Source organism: Furipterus horrens, unplaced genomic scaffold, assembly GCF_987537825.1.
Source record: "Furipterus horrens unplaced genomic scaffold, mFurHor1.1.pri manual_scaffold_10, whole genome shotgun sequence".
In the NCBI taxonomy this organism is placed as follows: domain Eukaryota; kingdom Metazoa; phylum Chordata; class Mammalia; order Chiroptera; family Furipteridae; genus Furipterus; species Furipterus horrens.
In genome coordinates this window covers 73792612-73814384 of record NW_028327180.1, presented here as the reverse complement: position 1 = coordinate 73814384, position 21773 = coordinate 73792612, and the positions used below count along the sequence as shown (strand labels likewise).

The following is a 21773-nucleotide window of genomic DNA, read 5'->3' as shown; positions in this document are numbered from 1 at the left end:
TCCCATCTGGGGCTTCCCTGCTGCGGTGACCCCAGGGTCTGGAGTGCCCAGGCCTCCAGTGGGTAGGGTGGGGTCTGGCTGGTGTAAGAGAGGACCATCCCGGAGCCCATTCATTGCTGGTCCCTTTTCTGTCCCAGCTGGGCTTGGGGCTCGGATCCTGCTCCTGCCTGGTCATGTTTACTTGAACAAGAGACTTAAGTTCTGTAAGCCTAGAGCTCCTTACCTGTGAAATAGGAATGATGATAATATCTATCCCAAGGTTACTGTTAGGACTGAATCAGGTGATACGCTTTATCAGGCCTCGGAATAAACAGGTTGTCTCCTCCTCTTAGACCAGGCTTTCCTGGTGGTGGCTCTTATGTCCCAGACCCAGAACAACTTTGCCCATGTTGCTGTGTGGGGCAAAATGAAAGTGGACTGAGATTAAACATGTGCCTGGAGAGAAGGGAAAAGGGATGTCTCTGGAGGGCAGCTGATACAATGGGAGAACTTGGGAAAGCGTACTACTAACCTGGCGTATTCTAGCTACTATTCCTGGCTCCAGAGAGGAAGTTACCAACAGAGGAGGTATGAAAATAGATGTGCAAAAAGAGAACTAAACAAAGATTGCCAAAAGACTGGTTTAATTTATAAGATTCCTGTATTCATGAACTTTCAAAGTTTAAAATCCTTACTGCCTTTAACTGAGTTTGATGATGATGGTGGTTTTGAGGTTTTCTTAAAAGTGGCCACAGATTCTCTGAGGCCAAGGCTGACCATCGGCCATTTTAAGGATGTCCTTTCAGGAAGAGAGGCTGATGTCGACTGTAAGTCAGCTGACAAGTTTTAAGGGTGGTCAGGGTCCTTCTTGACCTGTGGATTTGTTTTGCACTAAGATGGGCTCTGCAGGGCTCAGGGTTTGTGCCAGGCTCCTTCTCACCCTCTCCTCTCTCTCCACTCCAGTGTATGTGGTGGAAGACCAAAGAAGGGATGACCTGGGCCCATCCACCTGCCTCACAGCCTGCTGGACCGCTCTGTGTTGTTGCTGTCTCTGGGACATGCTCACCTGACCAGCCCCCTGCTGTCCTGCCAGCTCTGCTGCCACCTCCAACAGGTGTGCCTGCCCCCATCTCTTCTGATTGCTGAAATAAATGACTAGCTCTGCACAGACACTTCTGTCTTCTACACAGTGGGATTGTAGGTTAGCAGGGGTTGCTGCTGTTTAATTCAGTGACTTGATCTTTCCAATGTTCAAAATCCATTTCCTGTTGGCCTTTCACAGATGTGCTAAATGACTTTCCTTTTATTTTTTTGGCCAAAGGCTTAGTTATGAAATATATAATTTTTAAATTATACATTCAAGGTAGTGGCATAATGTAACATACCACAGAATGATTTCTCCGCTGACACCCTCTATGTTTCAACAAATTTGTCTAAACTTCAACTGTCTGAATTATTCCAGATAAAACTGAAGCCCTGGGTACCTCAGCTAGTGGTCACTCTCCAGTATTTACCCTTTCACTCTGGCTGCTATGTGAGAGTAGGCTGGTTGTTATTAGGAAAGTATGTCCCGAGGCTGGGTGACCTTCAGCCAGATCTTGGGGTCCCCATCAAGCCAGCATTCTCTCCCTAGTCCCACTCACAAAGAGGCTCACCAATGAGCCATACCCACTTTTACCCAGAGCCTAGGGAAGGGCCTCTTCCTAACTGTGGGCTGCCTCTGGCAGGAAGGGGGCAGGAGCCCACAGTCAAGGTGGGGATAGACCCAAAGCTTTCTTTTCCTGCGGTGCCCTCCCAACACACACCCACCTCCGTGACACACACGTACAAGAGAGAAGAGCTGTCATAATTCAAACCCATCAGCCAGGCCACCCATCTCAGCTCCAGCCACAGGGTGGCGCTGAGCTGCCACAGCAGCGAGTCAGTGTCCCTCAACGGGCCTGCCCTGCCAGCCCCAAGAGGCTGCAGTTGACAGTTCCCTGCCTACCTTCCCTGTGAGCAGTGATGTGTTTATAAATATTGTAGCTACCAGCTTGCTCTCTTTAAAAACTAAAAGCCAAGAATTTTTTTAGTACCACCTGATTTCTGTGGAGTAAATCGTCCCACCACAGCTGACTTCAAGCTGCCATGATGTCCTGAATGTGGAGTTGGGAAGAGAAGCACAAGAGGGCTCCTCTATGTAGTTCCACCATCCACGTACAATAGACTGTTAACCTCAAAAACATAGATTATGGGCAGATTTAGTTATTAGGAAGGGATGTTTTATATATTTATTACCCTTAGTCTTTAATAATTTAATTGTAGTTACATAATTTAATTTTTAATAATGGCTGCATTTAACAAATGGCTTACAACAAAAGTCCTAAAAACTGAATAACTGCTCCGAGCCAAGGTAAGCCAGCTCCAGGACAACACTGCCCCCAAGCCTCCAGGAAGTCTCAGGATTGTCGTGTCCACCTTGACCATTGACCAAAGGGAGACAGTCTTGGAGGTGCTGCCGGTTTATTACTGAATTGCCTTTTGGGATGTTTGAGGAAGCAGGAGAGGTATCTCAGGCAGGCTGCCACCAAGGAACTGTGGTCCTGCTCACTTAAATTCAGCTATGCTCTGGTCTCCTTTTTTTCTTATCTGCACGTTCCACGGTGGCTGTGAGCTTGAGGGGTTTACGCGAATGATCAGAAAGGGGAAAAAGAAGAGGGGAAGGCTTCAATGCAGAAGGGTTAGGGCCACAGCCCCAGGGAGGGACAGGGAGGAGCAGGGCGAGAGGTAACCTCTGCCTCTCTGTTCTCTCTTCAGCTCCAGAAAAGCAGACTTAGCAGAGAAGCACAGATGCCTTTTATTGGTCTGACCAGCATGACTAGTAGGGGGTGTGGGCAGAGCTCCCCTATCTGCTCTGGCGCCTTCTCTCTCCTGGGAGCTCATGACTCACCCCCAGGGGAGAGGGGTGTCTTAGGCAGGGGAGGCAGGCAGAGCTACGATAAAACTTACGGGGCTGGGATTTGAAAGGGGCGCAGGGTGATGCAAAAACATAGGGTTACCAGACCATCCAGATAAAATGTCCATTGGGATAAAGCAGAGGCCATTTCCCTGCATGAACCCCTTGTCCTTGCCAGGAATGGGAGGGGTCAGCAGGAAAGGTTTCCCCTAGAGGCCTCCTACTGTGCCCTTCGTGCCATCAGCATCTCCCTGATGTTGTCCTCAGCTTCCTTCACACTGCGCTCCAGGTAGGATTTTTTCTGCTGCAACATGAGAGAGAAACAAGGGTCAGGGTGAATGGGCCAGGCTGGCAGATGCGACTTTTATGCCCAATGGTCATGGCTTCTCCTCTGTGACCAGTGAGTGACATCCAGGAGCATACTGTCAACTGGGAGCCAGAGTGCTCCCCTGACCCACAAGGGGAGGAGGTCACTTGGTACAGAAAGCAGAAGTGCTGTAGAAGGCAGCAGTGCTCTTACCCTAGAAGGAAGTAGACTAAAAACAGGCATCTGGGTTCATGAAGTTACACCAGACAAAGGCCAGGAAATTCCAGGACAAAGCTCTGGCCTCACAGCAGACTGTCTCTCAAGGTTTTCCATGGCCCCGGCCAGGCCCTGTAGCAGCCACCACTGCAGAATGGACAGTGTACCCTCTGCTCTGTCCAGTGAGATGACAGGCTTTGAGTCCTAAAAAGTTGTATCACATGTCTCACCGAGGCAGGTGAGTCAAGATGAAATCCTCTTTTCTAATGAAACTGCTGCCTGTTAGGAATCCAGGACAGTGACACATTGAGTAAAACAGACCATCTGGAAGTTTACCTCTTACCCCATCTGGGTACTAAATTAAAATCTCAACTTAGACAAAGAACTTTACTTGCAGGAGCCACATCTGGACCAGTATTACAAAAGATTAGTCAAAGGAAGTGATGTCTGTATATTATTTGCCCTGTGGTCACCCCAGAAGTATGGTGGCTTCACCACTGGTCTCTGCCCTCAGGACATAGTTGTGGCTGCATTCCCACTTAACAGACATGAAATGAAGGCTTTCTTTTTGAGGAACAGTCAAAATAATCCCCTGCAAGGATGCATGTGACTAAGCCACACTGGAGCCAGCAATGCAGAGCCCCGGCCCAAGTAGCCCAGACACAGCCAATGCCCTTCTCTCAAACCTACCCCTTCACACGAGCAGCTGTGGCCTCATGCTGACCACCGAAGTGCCCAGAAGACCCAGGGAAACCAGGGCCAGGCTGAGGCAGAGGACAGGTGAGCGGCCTGGTCTGATGGGTCTTGCAGGAAAATCTAAATGAAGGCCTCTGCTGCTCGAGGCCTGCACCACTAACCCTCTCTACATATTCCTGCCTCTTAACTTCTCCACTCTCTGTCTAGACACTTATTAAACAATACATTTAGAGACGCTTTCCTATAGGTGTCAAATGCTGTGGCATCCACAAATCTTGATCAGTTTTTGTGTGAACCTCTAATTCCTGTTTGTCTTTTCCCTACTTCAAATTTCCTGAAGACAAGAAAGTCATAGTCCTCTCTCTTTACCCATCTCCCATCTGTCCAACTTGCACACAATTCCTTACAAACAACAGGAGCACCATAAAAAGAATGACCATAATTTGATGGCCACAAATATATGTTATCGCTAAAGAATTTTGTTTACTTACATTGCTAAACCTGATATAGTTCTATCATTGTGATATCAGAGTGGGAACTTCAACTTCCTTTGATGAACAACCCTTAGACTGTACTTGTGCTGAGTTAAAAAGAAATACTAATAACTCCTGACACACCGCTAAAGAATGTACATGCACTGGGTGTTGCACAGAAGGGGAGCAGCAGCTAGACAGTGAGTGTCATGTAGCATCCACCCCGTGGGGATCTAAGGGAAAGGCCAGGGGAGCACATGGGCGGTACTCCTGCAGTCATCATGCAGGCCCTGGGCTCAGGGCCCCAGGTGTGCACATTCCATCGCGGCCAGCTTGCTGCCCCAACTGGCAAAACCACAAACTTGGAACATGAGCAAGAGCTTTCTGCCCAGGCCTCTGGCCCATCAAATTCAGAGCAAAATAAAAGTAATTCTTATCTTTAAAATTCTTTATTCTGTAATGTTTATTCCTCCTGTCTTCCACTTCCAGTTACATGATTTTTTCATGATTTTACCACTGCATATCCTAATTAAAGTCTTCAAGTTTCAAAAAATAATGCAAAATGAACTTGTCTATTTTTAAATCTTCAGTTTAACTAAACTCACCGAACACACACACACAAAAAAATTTTTTCATCCCAATAGATGGAGCATCCTTAGCACAGAGGAACCTGTTTTCTAATTGTAATTCAGTAGGTCTTGTCTCATCCTCAAACACAATTAAACTCAAAGAACCCTCATAATCAAACCCAGACCAAAGCATCTGTCTTAGGTTGAATTGAGTCTCATAAAAAGATAAGTTGAAGTCCTAACCCCTTTTACAGTGAACGTAACCTAATTTGGAAATAGGGTCTTTGAAGATGCAACCAAGTTAAGATGAGGTCATACTGGATGAGGCTGGGCCCTAAGTCCAATGATTAGTGTCCTTATAAGAAGGCCATGTGAAGACAAAGGGACACACAGACACAGGGAGAATGCCACACATCAATGGAGGCAGAGTGGAGGATTGCATCTACGAGCCAAGGAAGGCCAAGGATGCTCAGCAACCACCAAAAGCTCGGAAGAGGAAAGGAAGGATTCTTCCCTGGACCCTTCAGAGGGAGCAGGGACCTGCAACACTGATTTTGGACTTCTAGCCTCCAGACCTGTAAGAGAATAAATTTCTGTTGTCTTAAACCATCCACTTTGTGGTAATTAATTATGCAGCCCCAGGAAACCAACATAGCACCTGAAATGAGGGATGGCCCTAGAGACAGACTCTACCCCAAGGTTGTTCTGGACCCACAGCCTCTGACCACACTGAACTTCACAGGCAGGGTAAGGACCCCTAAAAGTACTTTGGGACCATACTTCTTTCCCCCCAAACTGTGGTATAATTAACCCAAATACAAATCAGATTGCCAAAGAATGGAGAAAATTATGGAACCAATGATTACATCAAACTTTTTTCTCTGTAGATCTCTACAGCTTCTTCCCTACAGCTTCTTCCTAAAACTACTTAAGTCAGTGGACCTCAGCCTTCCCCATTTCTGTAAATGACAACTCCATTCTTGCAATTGCTCAAAACAAAAACTTTGGTGTCATCTTTCACTCTTCTGTCACATCCAATCAACCAGCAAATCCTGCTAGCTATCTCAAAATGTATCCAAAATATGACCTTAATGAATAGCCTCGTAAGTGGTCTCCTTTCTTCTGCCCTCAACCCCCTTCAGTTTCTCCTCCACAGTGGCCAGCGATCTTTTAACACCCAAAACCCTCCAACGAGCCCTGGCTGCTGTGGCTCAGTGGACTGAGCGTCAGCCTGCGAGCTAAGTGTCACTGGTTCGATTCCCAGTCAGGGCACATGACTAGGTTGCACGTCAGGTCCCCAGTTGGGGGCGCAAGTGAGAGGCAACCACAGTGATGTTTCTCTCCCTCTTTCTCCTTTCCCCTCTAAAAATAAATAATAAAACAATAAATAAATTATTTAAAACAAAAAACAAAAACCCTCCAATGCATTTTACACAAAAGTAAAAGGCAAAGCCTTTTCGAAAAGCCACATAGTCTTGCTCTCAGCTGATTCCCTGACTTCCCCACCCACAACTCCCTCTCACTCAAGTAGCTCCAGCCACAGTGGCCTCCGAGCTGTTCCTGCATCTACCTGCTATGGTCCCGCCTGGCCTGTGCCCTCTGTATAGGAACTCTTCCCAGACAGCCACATTACTCATTACCTCACTTCCTTTGGGCCTTTCTCAATGTCACCCTATGGGAAAGACCTTGATTGAGTGCAGCTCCATACTCCCTATTCTCATTCTGATTTTCCTCCATAGCTTCCATCACCACCAGGAGCAGAATTTGTCTTCCCTTACAAGAAAAGGTCCATGAGGGCAGGACTTCATTCTGTTTGCTGATATAGTCCCAGTGTCTAGAAGAATGAATGGTACATACTAGGAACTCAATACCTATTGAATGAAAGTGTATTTATTATGGGAAATGATGCCTTACTGATTTACTTATACACACACCGCTTTTTAGTTCTCCCTGCTGACTTGAATGGCCGAGGAACACCCACCAAAGGAAGCAAAGGCAAAAAATGACCATTCTCCTTCAAGATGGTTTGCAGTTTTTGGCAATGCCCTCTCGCCTCTGACTCTGGATAGACATAGGTCTAAGGCATCAACACCTTACTCCCACAAACAGGACAGGCCCTTAATGCCTCATCAGGCCAACCCGTAAAATAAACCATCCCTTGAGAAACTGTCCAGTAACAGGCCTGCTGTGAGCTACAAGGGGGCTATGCTCTATAAACTCCAGGAGGCATTTTAAACCCAAACTCCCACCAGGAGTCCTGGAAAGGTATTTGCTGGCCTCGCTACAGCATTTTTCAGTCTTGTTAAGGCAATCTCCCTCAGAACACTTTCCCTAGGAAATTCTCTAGTGGCACCAAACCACAAAGCTCTGGGTGCAGCGACATTCTTGTGGGGCCTTGTCCTGATGTGAAATTCTGAGATTTCCTGTGGGGCTCAGCTTGGCCAGAGAAATGAAATTGTTGGACTTATTGCTCATCAGCCTGAGGTTCTTCTTTCTGGGAGTCAGACTGAGGGGCTGGTGTTTCATTCTTATCCTCTCACGGAATAAAGAAGCTCAAGTCCCTACAACTTTCAGGACGTGACACAAGTCTCTCAAACAGACTCCTGAGTTAGTTCATCTTGTGATGCTCTCTCTACAGACTTTTTTGTTTTCTTAGGAAGTCTGTCCTCTCTCAAAATTAACATTTTTCCTGTTTGTCATTTCTCAGGGTACAGAAAAGTTTTCCCCTCCTCCTCTATTTCCCCATTTGAAAAATCAGAATTTGGACAATACCAGTGTCCCTACTCCCCCATTTTCTTTAGTCACAGAATTCTTTCTTCAAATGAACTCTTAAAGACAAAATAAATAAGTACAATGGAGCTCTGGGGAGGGGGAGACCAGGGAGATAAACGCAGACCTTCTGGCTTGACCCCACCCCCAATCCAGGCTACAGGAGCAGCAGACACGGCAGTCTTGGTGCCCCTGAGATCTGTGCTCAGACACCCTCTGCTCTGCGCTCCACGTCTCTGACCCCAAGTTTGACCTTCCCTGGCCACACACTTCTTCCTTTGCTGAACTCCCAGCTTCTGCAGACAACTGCCAACTTCAAGCTCTACTATGAACTTAAAAACTTGAGGCAAAGGCTACCTTCTCACTGTCTCTCCCATGACCTCCAAATTAAAACCATGACCTCCAAATTAAAAACCCAAGGGCCTCAATGATTCTCGTGTTCTCTCAGTTTGCAGAACCATAAAATGGCCAGAGGGTGCCAGCTGCCAACAGGGGGTAAGTTTAGCAAGAGGCCAAGAATTCACTGAGGGCTGAGGAGACATCTCTTGGCAGACAAGGCCGGAACCAGGAGCAGGAAGAGAAAAAAAGAAAGGCAACAGGGGGCACAGTGAGAGAAGTCAGAAAGGGAACGAGATGGAGCTGGGCAGAGCCGCAGCAAGCAGCAGCAAGCAGACCTCTGAAAGGGCAAGTGCTACCATGGCCGGCAGGGCGAGGCGCACTCACCAGAGGCAGGAAAGACTCGACATGAACGGGAATTTAAAGCTAAGAGACCACTGATCCAAGCACACATGTCCACTTGTGACCTCATCGGGTACATCCACTTCACAATTAAGGACACAACTAGGCTATAACATAACTTCTGAAGGATATATATATATAACTAGAAAACAAGCTCCAAGAAAGAGAAAGCAATTTTAGGCAGGGAGCAGAATAAAGAGAAATCTAAGACGGGGTTCTTGTCTCTGCATCTTTTAGAAACTGCTTTCAGAATATCTTTAAGAGGTTCCTCTACTGAAAAACAAGGGTAAAAGCCTTGGTTCAGCTGACTGACCTTGTTTTTCTCCCAGGTGTTCTTTTATGTGCTAAGAGAGCCTGACACCAAATACTGTTAAGGAGTCAGACTCCCAAAGGATAAGCGCTTGGTCTGCCCAAGAAACCTTTACACTACTCAAGCACCTTAGAGCAGACACACACCGGTAGGGGTTCGGCCCCTTAGTTCCTCTAGGGTTTAGGTGATCTCTGCCTACTGTTGCTCTCCCTAAGGCATCTGCTTCATTTAAGTCCCAGACACAGCCCAGTCCAGCAGGCAACCCGGGGAAGGAAGTAGAAAGCAAGCTCAGAGGTAAGCGGAGAGCCAGGAGGGACACCTGCTCCAAAGCGTATGGCACTGATCAGGCTTCATTCACAGAATCATGACATTTGTGGACACCAGGCTTAAAATGGATGAGACAAGCCAGTAAATCATGTCAAGTGATAAGCAGCTGAAGTAGGTAGGGACATGTGGCTCAGAGAAGATTTAAGGGAAGAAGGAACCTGACCACTACCTTAAATATCTAAAGCAATGGCTCTTAAAGTGGTATCCCTGGAAATTTTTTCAGTGTCAGCAACACCTGGGAACTTATCAGAAATGCACATTCTTGGGCGCCAAGTCAGATCCATGGAATGATAAATTCTAGGGGTGGAGCAGAGCAATCTGTGTTTTCCCAGCCCTCCAGATGACCTGAGGCACACTAAAGTTTGAGAACCACTGTTCTAAAGTGGGAGTCAGGAAATTTTTTCTATAAAAGAACAGACAGTATCTTTGGCTTTGTGCTGTAATCTCTGTCACAGCTACTTAACTAATATCCTTGGGGACTGTCCCTCATTCACTTATGGCTCACTTCTTCCTCTCTACCACTGCTGCACCACTCGAGGCACGTTCAGCATGAATGTAGGTGGTCCATCATCCTATGACCTCCTTTTCCCTCACAAATTTTACTTTACCCCCACTCAGGGACTGAGCCGATGGTCACACACTAGAGATCTTGTCAACACCAGTAACTGCACCACCACCAAAATGTCAGTTTCACCACCACACTACACAGTTCTTCAGGTCACTCCTGTCTGATAACTCCAACACTTCTTCAACCTCACCACCCAGCGACAAGTTTTTCATTATACATTATGCTTCCATGGCCTTTCCACCTCCTCCCTGTTTAGCTTTCACTGTCCATCACTGATATTTATTTCCCTTGTAAACACCCTTTCCTCCTTAGCCCCTCTCTCCCTCTGCTTCACTTGCCTGACTACATGCCAACCCACGTTAAATCCAACCATCTACCTAGTCCATACTTGTACCCGAACAGCTGAATGCTGCTGGAGAAAAACACTTAACTGCTGAATGATTCCCTTTAATTCAGGGCCATGAAACTCAAATGGGCACTTAACACTGTCTGGAAATGCTATCAAACTTCCTTAATATGTTCACCTGTCTGTTCCCCAAAATAACTATTTCATACCTTGTTCTCCTCAAATCTACTGTACTCCCTTCTCCACTCCTCCCTCTTCTTTCCCAGCTCCCTGACAAAATACAAGCGATCTGATGAGAATACCCTTCTTCCCACTACCAGATCCGGTATGCAACCTCCACCTATACACACACTCCCTTTCTTTCCCTATTGATAACATGAGTGTTCTTTCTTCTAGTGAAACGCAACCCTTCCACCTGGGCACTACCCACTTCCACTCGCCTTCTCAAAATTTCACTCCCACAGTTTTTTCTTCTTAATCTTCAATTTCTCTTCCTCTGTAACATCCTTCTTGGTGATGCAAATCATTTTTTTTTAATCTTTCTGAACCCTGTAGGACTGCCCCCTTTCTCTCCGCCCCTTCTCAGCAAATCCTCTTGAACTACTTGTTTTTAGTAGCTGCCTCCACCTCCTTACCCCCCATTTGCTCCTCAGCCTTTTCCAATCATATCCATCTACTCTATTACACTGACTGTGGTCCAGCTCACCAATGTGCTCTATGTTGCCCAAACCAGTGGTTATTTCTCTATTCTCTTCTTACTCAATCCATTCTTACTTATCGAAAGCATTCAACACAATTCTTAAAATACTTTCTTTTCTTAGCTGCCATGACACCACACTCCTATTTTCCTCCCACATTGCTGGTCACTTCCTTCTAAGTTCTCTTTTGCTGACTTCTCCTCCTCTGCTCAACTTCAAAATGTTGGCATTTTCCAGGAAGCTGTCCTGGAACAACTCTTCTCCCCATCTATACTTTCTCTTAAGGACTCTCATCTAGTCTCATAGCTTTAAACATTAATTTAAATGACTCCCAAATTTATAGCTCCAACCCTGACCTCTTAATTCCAGATTTACACATCCAATTGCTTACAAAACATATCCTCGTGGATGCCAAACCCAAACTTAACATTAATGTGCCTACAACAGACACAACTGATTTATAGTCACCTCATCCCCTCCCAGTCTTCTCCATCTCGTTGAACAGCACTTATCTAATTGTTCAACTTAAAAATCACAGAAACAAACAAACCAACAAAAAAACAGAAGCTATCCCTGATTATTTTCTTCTCTTTAAACCCTACTTGTGTTATGTGCCATTGAGTCAGCTCTGCCTCGTGGCTACCCTGTGAATGAGCGATGTCCACAATGTCCTGTCCTCAACAGCCCTGCTCAGCTCCTGTAGACTCTTGCCTGTGGCTTCTTTTATGGAGTCAATCCATCTTGCATTTGGTCTTCCTCTTTTCCTGCTACTTTCTATTTTTCTCAGCATTACTGTCTTTTCCAAAGACCTCTGCCTCAAGTAGAACAGCTTCAGTTTTGTCTTTTTTTTTTTTTGCCTGCAGCAATGTTTCAAGCTTAACTGGCTCTAGAACCCATCTGTTCATCTTTCAGGCAGTTCAGGGTATCTGTAAAGCTCTCCTCCAACACCGTATTTCTAATTAATCAATTTTTTCCTATCAGCCTTCTTTCCTGTCCAACTTTTGTATCCATACATAGTGATTGGGAATATGAGGGTGTAAATGAGCTTAGCCTTGGCTTCTAATGACACATCTCTGCTATTAGTGATCTTTTCCTAATTCTTCTATTGCTGCCTTTCTGAATCTCAGCCTCCTCTTTATGTCCTGGCTGCAGTCTCCATTTGAATTGATGACTGAATCAAGGTAAACAAAATCTTCAACAACTTTGGTATCTTCATTATTTGTATTAAAGTTGTATTTCTTCTGTAGTCATGATTTTTGTCTTCTTGATGTTCAAATGCAGTCCTGCTTTTGGTACTTTCTTCTTTCATTTTCATCAGAAGTCATTTCAAATCACTGCTACTTTCTGCCAGTAAGATGACGTCTTCTGCATATCTTAAGCTATTGATATTTCTTCCACCAATTTTCACCCCCTCCTTCCTGAATCTAGCCCAGTTTTTTGTATATTTTGTGTACACATTAAACAAATCTTCATGATTAAACAAACCTGTATATGGTCTATATAAAAATTAAATCAAGCCCATCCAATGCATCAACAACTCTTAACCTACCTCCAAATATATTCCTAAATCATATTCTTTCTATCTAGCTACACTGCTACCATCCTAGCCTAAGCCTCCAACATCCTAGCCTGAACGTTCATCATGAATTTTTAACATGTAAATGAGGTTACTTTCTTTAAAAATAAAAGAAAATTATTTATTTTTTTAGGGAAAGGGGAAGGGAGGGAGAAGGAGAAGAAGATAAACACTGATGATTGATTGGTAGCTGCTCACACGCCCCCAACCAGAGACCTGGTCCACAACCCAGGCATGTGCCCTGACCGGAAATTGAATCGGTGACCCTTTGGCTTGCAAGCCGGCACTCAGTCCACTGAATCACACCAGCCAGGGCGTAAATCAGGTTACTTTCTGCTCAAAACCCTCTAATGTCTCCCTGTAACAATTAGAATAAAATCCAAACTCCTTAACCTGGGTAACAAGGGCCTGCATGGTCCCTGCCAAGCATTCCAACCTTATCAACCCACCTTCCCCCTTTCACTGCTTAACCAACTCCATCAAAATTATTCCAACTTTAAGGTACCATCTGTACTTCCACCTGGAATGTTCTTCCTCTGGATACTTTTAAGTGTCTGGCTGCTTCTTTTCATTCAGATCTTAGCCGAAATTTTACATTTTCAAAGAGGACTTTCCTCATTACTCAATTAAAAGGAGTAACTCTAAAACATCACCTTTGCTACATATTTTCTGGCTTCTTTATTATCTGAATCTGAATGTAAGCTCCATATAGGAGGGAACTTATTGACTTGATTAATGCTTTGTCCCCAGCACCAAGAACTGACACATAATTCATCTGACCAACATTTACTGAGCACCCAATATGTGTGAGACACAAGGAGCACTGGGATTAGAGCAAGTCACACCTATTCATACACAGACATTTAACTACCATATTAAGAGGGCTCTGAGAGAAGAGCAGTTTCTAAGGGAGGAAACACCTGATATAATCAAGGAAATCACAGAAGCACTTTTGAACTACCTCTGAAGGATGGGTAGGAATTAACTAAGTGAAGAAGTTAGAGTTGGGGAGTGAGCAATTCCAGGCAAACAGAGCCGCATGTGCAAAGGTCAAATGGAGCATGGCATGTCTGGAAACTAAACAACAGCCAGACTGAAGGACAGAGAAAGAGAATATGAACATATGAGAACAAAGGAATATAGAAGGATGAGGCTGGTGACGTTGTGCCAGATCATGCAGGGTGTTACACCATATTAAAAATTTAGTTTTTACCTTGAAGATAATGGAAAGCCACCAGGTGTCAAGAAGGAGTGACAAAAATCAAATTTCCATTGAAAACAAAATATCACACTCTGGCCACAACGGAGAGCAAGAACAGAGCTTCCCACAGAATGCCCAGTGGTAACATATGTGGCTAAGATACTGATGTCTTTAGTTCCTAGAGTGGCTGGGTGGATTCAGGGCAGCCAAAGCCCCCCTGAGCAGCTACCTCCAACCTTGAGCACCCTTACCCCAATGAATTATGCAAATACTATTTCCTGGGTGTTGTGATGTGAAAAAGGTTGGGAAGCACTGGACTAGAGAATGTAAATATGAATGTTGAGAAACCTGTTAGGAGGCCATTGCAATAGTCCTAGAAAGACATAATAGTATCTTAGTGGTGGCAATAGAGATGGAGAAAAAAAGATTTACGAAATATTCAGGAGAAAAATCAACAAGAGGACTTCAACAAATACTTCACTATAACTTTCATTAGCTATCAGAAGTTGGAGTGGGGGGGGTGTCAAGAATAACTCCTAAGGGAACATTATGAGTTTAGTTTTTTTAGACATTTTGAATTTAAGGAACCAGTAAGACATCTAAATGAAATGTGAAAAGAAAACTAGATTGGGTCTGAAGCTCCTATGAGTCTGGGCTAGAGATATAATTTTGCATACAGGTAGTACTTGAAGCCATGAAAAGATTGAAAGTCCTAGAGAAAAAAAGCACAATAACAGAATTTACTTAGCCTTATAGAAAGTCAACATTTAGTAAGACTGAAAAGAAGAGGAGGAACCAGCAAATAATACTAAACGTGAGGGAAACTGTCAAGAAACCAGGAGTAGTTAAGTAAAAAGGATGCAATCACTAGAAATCATTGGGTGATTGTTCAAACAGAAACAGTGACATGTCAGAAACTGTCAGGGGCAGGGGAGGGCAGTGCTATATCAAGTGGCCTCTATGGCTCTTTGAGACATGACCCCAAAACTCCATGAAGGAAAATTACTTGATATTTTTAATTGTCACAGACGAGCCCCAAGAGCACAAGTACTACAGTGTCGGGACAAATAATTTTACTTGCTATCTTCAATGAGACACTGGGCTTTGCACAGGCCCAACAATAGTTGTACAAGTGTCAATATAATAATGCCCAGGGAAATGATCAGAAGGGCTGAAATGCTTCATTCAGGAAATAAAGGAGCAGAGAGAATATCCTACAGAGACCGCTTAATGCCAGAGCTATGAATTGTGTGCAGTATAAACATACTGACAGTGTAATAAACATGACAAGTATTTGTCATTTCAGGAACTGAGTAAAAGAAATCAAGAAAAAGATGCAGAGACCACTACCAGTATCACAACCCTGGGCTCTCTGATTCCTTTCTAAAACAAAATAAACAAACAAAACTGCCTAAAAATTACAGCCCAGATGGAATACTTTCCTAAGTTCCAGCATATGTGAAAAATATACACAGTACATAATAAAGAAATATTATGAAAACAAATTTTATAAAAGCAAGAAGTTTCCCAATATACATTGTTTTACTTCTGCTTCTCCAGGGTCAGAAAACCGAGTCAGCAAGGTCTATTAAAACTCTACAAGCCTTCCAAATAAGCAAATAAAACAAGTTTTACTGTTACAGTTTGTCTTTAGCTTTCCCTGGTCCTACAAGAGCAAGAGGATCAAATCAACAGTATTTACTGTGGAGTCTGGCCTGGAGACGTGGTAAAAGGGTAGGTGAGTAGGGTGTGCCTTCTGAGTGAGGAAGTAAAGGCAACACCTTGGATTCTCTGACGTGGAGGTGTGACTGATTCAACCCTGGGGTCAAGGCTAACACGCAGGTATGTGCAGCAAAAGCTTGAAGTCAGCCTAATCCTATACTCTGTCCAAGCAAGTCAAGAATTTCTATTTTCTTACAACTCAACAACAAAAAGATATACAACCCCAACTTAAAAATCAGCAAAGAACTTGCATAAACATTTCTCCAAATAATATATATTAATAGCCAATAGCACATGAAAAGATGTTCAACCTCATTAGTCTGAGGGAAATACAAATAATAGCCAATACTTTACACCCATTACAATGGCTATAATCAAAAATAGAAAATAAGTACTGGCAAAGATGTGGAGAAATTAGAACCCTCCAATATTACTGATGGGAATGTAAAATGATGCAGCTGCTGTGGAAAACAGTTTGGCAGTTATTCAAGAAGCTGAAAGATAAAATTACCATATGACCCACCAATTCCACTCCTACATATATATATCCAAGAAAAACGAAAACAGGTGTTCAGACAAAAACTTGTGAGTGTGCACAGGATTATTCATAACAGCCAAAATGAAGAAACAACCCAAATGTTCATCAACTGATGAGCAGATAAACCAAATGTGGTATATCCATATAATGTAATATTACCCTGCTATAAAAAGGCCATGAAGTACTGATACATGCTATATGGTATGACAAAAATGAACCTAGAAAACATTAAGTTAAGTGAAAGAAGCCAGACACAAAAGCCACATACTGTATGAGCCATTTATATGAAAATCCAGAATAGGCAAATCTGTAGACACACAAAACAGGTTAATGGCTGCCAGTGCTGGGGGGAAAAATGGGCAGTGGCTGCTTCATCGGTAAGGGATTTCTCTTGGGGATGATAAAAATGTTCTAGAATCATACATGGTGATGGGTGCACAACATTGGGAATTTTACCTCAACTAAAAATAAAGTTAATTCCTATTTTTCTCAAAATGCTGTGTCACAAAGGAGAAAAGATAGGGCACAAAATCCCTGTTTTAAAAACAGGCATGGCAAGGCAAGTTCCTAATGAATTATTTTCACAGCAAATCTATCTTTACTCCACCTAAACACTTAAGAGTAACACATACACAAACTGGCCATGGTAAAATAAAATGATATAATCAATTTCTGAAAATTAACTTTAATGATATCAGCAGAAGCACTAAACATTCAGATTAATCAGTTAATAAGACACTCTGGGAGAGCCAATGGACAAACAAGGGTAAGGAAACGTCTGTGTTATCACAGTACTACTTTCCAATCAAGTAATATATTTATACAACTAAAAAAGAGAGATATGGCAACTGGAAACCCATAAAAGGACCTGGAGGCAGTGAAAACAAGCAAGAGCTCAAAGCCACCGTGGGCACAGATGAATGACTCATAGGCACCTCCTGTGCTGATTTGTATAGGTCAGCAGAGGGCAGAACAGGAGAACCACGAATACACTCCAATATCAAAGGGCTATTTATAAAGCAACCAAAAGCCCCTTCCTTCCTTTTCATTAAGAAAGAGAAAAGGAAAATGCATAGTTATACCTGTCAGTATCACCAAGAAATTGCTGTTCTCTAACTTTAAGCTAAACCTCTAAGTCAGACAAACAACTCAAGGTCTTCGCTCAAATTACTCTGAAGTGCTCAGAGAGGCACAGAGAGGTCAGGTCACATCACCCAAGTGACATTTCTCCATCCGGGGTGATGCAGAGCTCATATCATGATGAAATCACTCTATAGACCAGACGTCACAGCTGCCACTTGCCTTAACTCCACACCCACCCAAGTTACCATGGAACCGGTACAAACAGAATCAAGTTAATATGCTATTGGCTCTGATCTAAGTAGCTGACATAACACCAATTAAGTTTATGACACTGGAGTAATAAAAGAGCCCTTGGCACACTTCTTGCAAACATGATTCAAGGCGTGGTTTTCATTTTGCCCTTTCTTCAATTTCCAGATGCTAGGCCACTTAGAAGCCACTTATAATCTCTTTACTCAAAGAGTTGGTGTTTAAGGAGCTTATCATTTTATAAGAAAAGGACCACTAAAATTAGAAGGCCCAGCTACTGGAAGTATCCAACCATGGCCTCGGAATCCCCATTTCTTTCAGAGTAAAAGTGAATGAAATAGTGGTTGGAATCTAGAAACTGGAATCCTGGATTCCCACTCTGATCTCCCTCCCTCTCCTTCCCTGACTAATTACAGTTCTGGTTCTGTGAAGTACACACATGATCTCCATTTCTAAAACATGGGCAAAGGTCACCAAGTTCATGTGATGGCTTCACCACAGAATCCATATAGCTACTAGGAACTAAGAGCAACACTTGCATCCTCAAGCCCACTGACTAGCCCTACTAATTGTTCTTTATGCTACACGTGGAAGGAGTCATCGGGTCTTTTTGCCACACTTACATGGTGTATACTAAAGCTATCAACAATAGGTCCTTTGAGTGAAATATAGAAAGTTAAATGTTCTTATAGAATACCCTACAGCAATTAAATAAGGGAACTATATATATTTGTGTGGGTAGAGCTCAAAAAAAGCAAGTTATTAAAAGATATAAACAATACAGGGGTGAGTAAAGTAGGTTTATAGTTGTGAGTAGGTGAAACAATTTATTCTTGTATTATTATTTATCATTATTTATTATTACCCTACTTTTGTCCACTGCTGTACACTGCCATTTGTTGAATATAAGATGCTATGAAACATAGAATGGAAAGCTACATACCAAATACCAGTTAGCAGTTGCTCTCAGTGAATGGGAATGAGATCGAGGGGGGTTGGGCAGGACGTAACAAAGGAGACTTCAATTTCATTAGTATTGCTTTATTTTTTGTAAAAAACAAACCAAAAAGAGACTAAATACTATAAAATGATGACATTTCTTATCTGGATGGTAAGTACACAGGTGTTTGTTAAATTAGCTGTGTACAGTTGTATATCTCTAGTTTTTTTCCAAATTAAGAAAAAAAAAAGCATTGGGTGGCAATCTGCTCAATCAGTGAATAGCTACTGAGCATCCACCATATGCAAATAACAAAATCCTGCACTTACCAAATATTTACTGTATGCCAGGCACAGCATCAAGTGATTTACACATATTACATTACAAGGTAGGAACTTTCTGTAAGGGAGAAATGCTTATCCTCATCACCCCAGCTTTCATCAGCTATAGTTCTGGCCTCCTCAATCTACTCTCAGGAAGACCAGTGGCTTCTCTGATTAGCATGTCTGGGAAAAGGAACTGTGGCACAGCTCCTTCCACTCCACGAGGATATGACTTGCTTGCAGAAGGAACACATTCTCATGAGTTTGATAGACAGGCTCTATCAGGCTGTCCCACACTTCTAGAGACTTGCTGGATAAGTTCGTCAAATTTGTCTGCCTAATTCTGGACAGTTAGAAACCATTATTACTGTTGCACACCTAAGCCACATCCTTGAGCCTAATCTTTATACATAGTAAAGGTAAAATATGTAAAAATGTGTATATCAATCTGCCTTTCAGTTGGTTCCACACTTAGGCAGGAGATAAAGGGGTTATTTATCGTCCCTCTCCATCAACACTATCGTTGCTGTTTTACAGAAGAGGATATTTAGGCTTAGAGATAATAAGTAGTTTACTAAAGTGGAAGTAAGTGGCAGAGTCAGAGTTGAAATTCATATTCATTTGATTCCGAAATTCTTTTTTTTTTTTAAATTTATTGGATGACATAGGTTAGTAAGACTGTATAGGTTTCAAGTTACATTTCTATGATACATGATCTGTATATTGCATTGTATGCCCACCACCCAAAATCAAATCATTTTCCATCACCATATATTTGGCCCCTTTTATCCCACCCCCCTTCCCTCTGCTAACCACAATACTGTTGTCTGTGACTATGAGTTTTAGCTACAACATGAGTGAAATCATATGGTTCTTAGCTTTTTCTTACTGACTTATTTTGCTTAGCATAATAACTCTCAAGTTCCATCCACATGGTCACAAATGGCCAACAGATATATGAAAAGACACTAAACTTCACTAGCTATTAGGGAAATGCAAATCAAAACTACAATGAGATACCACCTCAAACCTGTTAGTAAAGCCATTATCAAGACAAGTAATAACAAGTGTTGGAGAGGTTGTGGAGAAAAAGGAACCCTCATTCACTGCTGGTGGGAATGTAAACTGGTACAGCCACTACAGAAAACAGTACAGCGGTTCCTCAAAAAATTAAGAATCGAATTACCATATGACCCAGCAACCCATCTTCTGGGTATCTACCCCCAAAATTTGAAAACACTTATTCACAAAGATATATGCACCCCTATACTGCAGCATTATTCACAGTGGCAAAGACATGGGGACAACCAAAGTGTCCTTCAACAGACAGCTGGATAAAGATGTGGTACATAAATACAATGGAATACTACTATTCAGCCATAAGAAAAGATAAATTACTGCCAGGATTCATATTCTTAATTATTACGTCAAGGCATTATGCTATGCATATCAGAGCAAAGAAAAGCAGTACCAAATACTTGCTAAGAATCGTTAAGATAAACTAAAAAAGTATTCCAAAGGTTGAAGCTTTTATTAATATATACTGAAAGAGTGGAGGAAAATGCCTATAAGTGTGTGCATATGTGAGAATGTGTACAGGGAACGGTGAAGGTATTAGTAATGCTAAAATCCCTTTAGGGAACTTTTAATCTTCAAAACCCATGTAAGTCTCCACTTCCCTCACATTTTACTCAAATTACCACAGATACATGGCATAGTTTCCGGTCTCTTCTGCTGCAAACGAACCATGTTCAACCACTGCCTGCAGGGAGAGGCCTGACTTGATGTCAGCCTCTACCTTCCCTCCCTGAGGGAACAAACCTGCCCCCCTCAGCAGAGCAGGTCTGCCTAACTCCAGATCAGTGCTAGTAAGGGTAAGAAGCCAAAAAGCATTTGCAACTCGGGTCCAACTGAGCTGACAGCCCCTGCGGCCACAAAACCAAGGGCCTGAACAGCCCCCTCTCCGTGGAGTGAATCGACCCCTACAGCTGGGCGCCTTCTCAGCACGGGCCTGCCCGCGTGGGCCTTCACTCAGTGCTCTGGACTCACTGCACCATCCACACCTCTCTCAAGAGTGTCATATCCTGTTTCAGTGCCCTTGGACTTGGTCCATTAATGCTGTTCACCCCTTCTACAGCTAACTTTTCTCCTTAGCTGACCTAATCCAGTTCTATGACTTTAACTGACAATTTACAGACAACTCTCCATTTTTATTTCACTACCCCAGAGGTCCAGATTTATTTATCCAACTGTCTAATAATATCTCAAAGGTTAACATGGCCCAAACCAAACTTTCAATTTCCTTTTAAAATTACTTTTGAAACTTGGAAATTGACTAGGAAACACTGATCTATGAATTATCAGTGGCACACCTGTTCCCATAACATATGGAATCTCTGTAGAGCCCAGTACACACGGACTGCTGTGTGGAAACCACGTTGAATGAATAGCACTGGCACTGCGAATAATGACTTGCCCCAGAACAAGTAGCACTTAAACAAAATGAGCAGAAACTAGGCTGATTTCGTTCACTGTAGCCTTAACTCCTTTCTCTTATTCCAGTCTCATTTCTCACTGCAACCCTCCACTCCACCACCCTACTTCCAGATTTTTATTTATTGATTTGAATGCTCTCTCCTCTGCCCCCAGCCCTATCCAGCAAAATTCTGACTGACCTTCAAAGCCCATGTGAAATGCCTCCTTTCCCATGAACTCATTCTAGATCTCTCAGACAGGAGAATGAGAAAGGATGTATATGATTCCTTAATCACAGGTCCAAACTTTTGAGTCTTCTCTTTCATCCCTACACCCAATCATCTTGGCTCTACCTTAAAATATATCCAGAGTCTGACCACCTCCACTGTCACCACCGTCATCCAAATCACAATGAACCCGTCACTTGGATAATCCAACAGTCTCCCACCAGGTCTCCTTGCTTCCACCCTTGCCCCCTATAATCTGTTCTCAACCCAGTGGCCAGACTGGTCCTTTTAAAATGTAAATCAGATCATGTAATTCTTCTGCTCAAATATTTCCAATTTTAGAACATAAACCAAAATCTTTTGTATGGCCTATAAGACCCTATATAATCATTACCCTGATACCTCTCTGATTTTCATCTCCTGCTATTCTCTACCTAGCTCACTCAGCTCCAGCTGAACTGGACTCCCTGCTATTCTCCCAACATCTCAAGTATGCTTTCACCTCCAG

The 21773-nt window shown here is 43.1% G+C and overlaps 1 protein-coding gene across 1 annotated transcript in view; it reads right to left on the bottom strand.

Annotated features, from left to right (window-relative positions):
• Positions 1-2464: 2464 nt before the first annotated feature.
• Positions 2465-21773, bottom strand: part of PFDN1 (prefoldin subunit 1) — a 58268-nt gene continuing 38959 nt past the window's right edge. Inside the window, exon 4 of the mRNA XM_090288186.1 lies at positions 2465-3218. Coding sequence (XP_090144312.1) covers positions 3135-3218 — 84 coding nt within the window. The 3' untranslated portion in view covers positions 2465-3134. The remainder of the gene's footprint in view (positions 3219-21773) is intronic.